At 35.4% G+C, this 4996-nt stretch overlaps 1 protein-coding gene across 1 annotated transcript; it reads right to left on the reverse strand.

Annotated features, from left to right (window-relative positions):
• Positions 1-3116: 3116 nt before the first annotated feature.
• On the reverse strand, positions 3117-4628 carry LOC130630172 (uncharacterized). The gene has a single exon (XM_057443564.1). The coding sequence runs from the start codon at positions 4626-4628 to the stop codon at positions 3117-3119; it is 1512 nt and encodes a 503-aa protein (XP_057299547.1).
• Between the last annotated feature and the right edge of the window lie 368 nt (positions 4629-4996).

Raw genomic sequence — 4996 nt, forward strand, 5'->3', positions numbered from 1 at the left:
CGAGAAATGAGTTTACTTCCTGGGTACTTTCTTTGTATACATTCGACTATACGGGCCAAGCGCGGGATTTACGGGAAATCGCAGGATTTCGTTTGCCGGCGATTAAATCTCTTTTATTAAGCGTCTCATCAAAAATGAAAATATTTTTAAAAACTACAAGTCTCATGGGCTTTAGTAGTGAAATAATAATTTAAAAAATCGTTCGGGAAATGAGTTTACACCGCGGGTACTTTCTTTGTATACTTTTGATATACGGGCCGAGTCCGGGATTTACGGGAAATCGCAGGTTTTCGTTTGCCGGCGATTAAACTTCTTTTATTCAGCGTCTCATCAAAAATGAAAACATTTTTGAAAACTACAAGTCTCATGCGTTTTAGTGGTGAAAAAATAATTTAAAAAATCGTTCGGGAAATGAGTTTACTCCCTGGGTACTTTCTTTGTATACTTTTGACTATGCGGGCCGAGTCCGGGGTTTACGGGAAATGGCGGATTTTCGTTTGCCAGCGACTAAACTTCTTTTATTTAGCGTCTCATCAAAAATGAAAACATTTTTGAAAACTACAAGTCTCAAGCGTTTTAGTAGTGAAAAAATAATTTAAAAAATCGTTTTGGAAATGAGTTTACTCACAGGGTACTTTCTTTGTATACATTCGACTACACGGGCCAAGCCCGGGATTTACGGGAAATCGCGGGTTTTCGTTTGCCGGCGATTAAACTTCTTTTGTTCATCGTCTCATCAAAAATGAAAACATTTTTGAAAACTACAAGTCTCATGCGTTTTAGTGGTGAAAAAATAATTTAAAAAATCGTTCGGGAAATGAGTTTATTTCCTGGGTACTTTCTTTGTATACTTTTGACTATACGGGCCAAGCCCGGGATTTACGGGAAATCGCAGGATTTCGTTTGCCGGCGATTAAACCTCTTTTATTAAGCGTCTCATCAAAAATGAAAACATTTTTAAAAACTACAAGTCTCATGGGCTTTAGTAGTGAAATAATAATTTAAAAAATCGTTCGGGGAATGAGTTTACACCCCGAGTACTTTCTTTGTATACTTTTGACTATACGGGCCGAGTCCGGGATTTACGGGAAATCGCAGGTTTTCGTTTGCCGGCGATTAAACTTCTTTTATTCAGCGTCTCATCAAAAATGAAAACATTTTTGAAAACTGCAAGTCTCATGCGTTTTAGTGGTGAAAAAATAATTTAAAAAATCGTTCGGGAAATGAGTTTACTTTATTTATTTATTTATTTATTTATTTCACGAATGTTTTACAAGGATGGCCATTTCAGACATTATAAAGTCTGTTATCAACATGGGTCCTTGGAATAAATAGGATAAAAAAAATATTAGTAACAATAAAACAAGAAAATGTAAATGTACAATAAAAACGGTGAGTATAAAATATATAAACTGCAAAAAACAAACAGACAAAAGGCTAAAAATCAAAATACCACACTAGAAAATGAGTTGATCAAGACAAAAACAAAAAACAAACAAAAAGCCATAAAAAGGACTAAATACGCAGATAATATTCTCTCAGTTGCGACTTAAAAATATTGTATGATTCACATTTTCTAATGTCCAACGGGAGTGTATTGTAAATATGTGCTCCAGTGTAACAGAAAGATCCACGAGCATATTCCAAACGAAGATTAGGTAATTTCAAGCTATTTCTGTTGTTACGTGTGTTTCTTGTGTGGTTTGTTTTTGTGAAGTAATTTTTAAAATTTTCACACACATCGTTGTCCAAGCAACGGCGAATGAAATTACAAGCTCGCATTTCTATCATATTGACAGTATCAGGTGGTGTCAAGAATTGATTTCCAATAATTGAAGTTGCTCGTCTATGTAAAGATTGGAGTTTGAGTAGTTGTGTCTGAGAATTCTTAAGGTGAACAAATCCGCAATATGTTAATACTGGTTGAATCATTGTTTGAAAAATTGCCAATGCAGCTTTATCTGTAATCAGCGGTCGAATGCGATATAGTAAACGTAATCTACCGGAAGCTTTTTGATACGTTAAATCAAAGTTGCTGCTCAAATTCAATGATGGTTCGATAAGTACACCAAGATATTTATACGTGGATGTTACCCTCACAGTTTGGTAGCCGTAAGTTACGTTTAATGAGCTGTTTTGTTTAGAGAGGTTATTTTTCGAACCAAATAACATTGCTTCAGTTTTTCCTGCTCCGAGATTTAAAATTAATTCATTTTCCAAACACCATGCAAGTACACAATTCATGTCGGATGAAAGACGGGTTTCTATGATCTCTAAGTCCTTACCAGCAACAAATAAAACAGTATCGTCTGCATATTTGACTACTTCAGAGTGTTTCACTACGGTACAAAGATCATTGAAAAACATAATAAATAGTAGTGGGCCCAAAATTGACCCTTGTGGTACTCCACTATTGACTGGATGTTCATCAGACAAAGAATTTTTGTATTGAACTTGCTGAAATCTACCAAACAAATAGTCTGTGAACCACTCGTGTTCGTCTCCAACAATTCCAAAACTGCTTAATTTTGACAGTAGTTTACCATGACTTAACATGTCGAATGCTTTTGTGAGGTCTAAAAATACGGCACCGACCATTTTGCCATCGTTAACCTTCAATTTCACAGTGTCGATAAAGATTGTTGCAGCCAGTTCAGTTGAGCGACGAGGCCTGAAACCGAACTGGTTGTTGTTTATTAAATTGTTACTTTCCAGATATGCAGTCAATTGTTCATGCACAACTTTTTCAATCACCTTGGATATAGCTGGAATAACAGATATTGGTCTATAGTTATTAACAGATGACTTTGCTCCAGATTTGAAAAGTGGTAACACTTTGGTGCGTTTCCAGTCACTTGGAAAAGTTGAAGTTTCAAAAGACATGTTAATAATATATGTCAGTGGTGAAGCGATTACCTCCATGCAGTCTTTGAGTAACCAGGATGGTAGATCATCTAGCCCAACAGACTTTTTACGTTTTAATGATTGTAGATGTTTCATGGTTTCATTAACAGTGATTGGTTTAAGTCGAAATTTTGGGTTAGATTTACTCGGTATTTCTTTATGATATTTCCAGACGGAGTTTGTCAACACAAAAGCAGATCTTTTAAGTGAATTTACAACATTAGAAAAAATCTACAAAACGCATTAGCAATAGAATGTTGATCGGTTACCAATTTCTCGTCGATTTGTATAGTAGTATTCACTTGAGAGTTCGATCTAAGTGGAAATACTTTTTTTATCGACCGCCAGAAGGATTCTGGATTTCCGGTGTTCTCCTCAAATAACTGTCGCTGATACGTATTCTTTGCTTTACGAACTTTATTATTAACCTTGTTTCTTATTTTTTTATAAGCCGTGATATCTGCTTCTGATTTGGTTTTACGCGATTTTCGTAACAAATTGTCGCGTGAGTTCATCTCCTTCTTGAGATCAACAGTCATCCAATCACATGGCTTACCGCGAACTTTTTTACGAATTAATGGAGCCATGGAATCGTAGGTGCGATATATAATTCCCTTGAACAAAGACCATGCTTTATTGACGTTCGTTGAGTTATAAACATCTTGAAAATTCTGTGATGAAAGTGTTTGACAAAATTTATCTTTGTCATAATTTCGATAGTTTCGACAATTTATTGTTTTGCTAACAAAACGGGTGTGATGTTGTTTTCTAATACAACATATAAGGTCATGGTCACTAAAAGAAATGGGGATGACTTTGGTATCCGCTATAACTGTGCAATTAGTTGTAGCGATAATGTGGATAAGAGTTTGTGACGTTTCCGCTATTCGGGTTGGTGATTTAATGACTTGTTTAAAACCGTGCAACGTTAAAGCTGTTTTAATCCCAACATGATCGTTCTTTTTCAGAAAATCGACATTAAGGTCCCCTAAGATTATAACTTCTTTGATACCGGTTAATGTTAATGACAGTACATCAGATAGAAGAGATGAAAAATCTTTATTAAGATACTTTGAATTATCCGGGGGTCTATAAATTACGGAAAGTAAATACGATTTCGCATTTTTTGGACATATTTCTAACCAAATACCTTCAATTTCATTTATTTCTAGATCGTGTCGCCTTTTATAAATAACATGATCAGCAACATAAAATGCTACTCCGCCTCCTTTTCCAAATTTACGAGATTTGTGTATAAATGTGTATCTATTAATTGCAAACATGTCCTCCGGTTCATCTCCAGTATGTATTTCCGTAAGAGAAAAAATGTCGATTTTTCTGTTGTTTATAAGAATGTTCGAAATCTCAGCAAAATTTGCCCATAGACCTCTAACGTTCAGGTGAAACATATTCATACCCTTTGCATTAGTAAATTCACGGATTTCATCTGTGGCATTAGGTCCACGACACTTTTCAACATCACCGCTTAAAAGCAACAACACAAACAACCATCTGCTTCGTCTAGAGAAATATACTCGCGTTTTGTTAAGACTTGTAAAAAAGCACGATTCAATGTTACAAATACCACTACTCTCGACAATATCCATACCACTTTTAAAATAAAGCGAATAGTTTTCATTTGAGCATAAGTAAAAACGTTTTTGCAGCAATAATACAACAAATAATAGAGCAGCCACAAACGCTGCTGCTTTCTGTGCTGCCATTTTTGATCGACTCCCTGGGTACTTTCTTTGTATACTTTTGACTATGCGGGCCGAGTTCGGGGTTTACGGGAAATGGCGGATTTTCGTTTGCCGGCGATTAAACTTCTTTTATTTAGCGTCTCATCAAAAATGAAAACATTTTTGAAAACTACAAGTCTCAAGCGTTTTAGTGGTGAAAAAATAATTTAAAAATTTGTTCGGGAAATGAGTTTACTCACTGGGTACTTTCCTTGTATACTTTAGACTATACGGGCCAAGCCAGGATTTACGGGAAATCGCGGGTTTTCGTTTGCCGGCGATTAAACTTCTTTTATTCAGCGTCTCATCAAAAATGAAAACATTTTTAAAAACTACAAGTCTTATGCGTT

This window comes from Hydractinia symbiolongicarpus, chromosome 2 (genome assembly GCF_029227915.1).
Source record: "Hydractinia symbiolongicarpus strain clone_291-10 chromosome 2, HSymV2.1, whole genome shotgun sequence".
Lineage (NCBI taxonomy): Eukaryota > Metazoa > Cnidaria > Hydrozoa > Anthoathecata > Hydractiniidae > Hydractinia > Hydractinia symbiolongicarpus.

What these genes read in the sequence shown, in the direction of transcription:
- LOC130630172 (XM_057443564.1), bottom strand. Translation starts at nt 4,628, where the DNA reads ATGGCAGCACAGAAAGCAGCAGCGTTTGTGGCTGCTCTATTATTTGTT.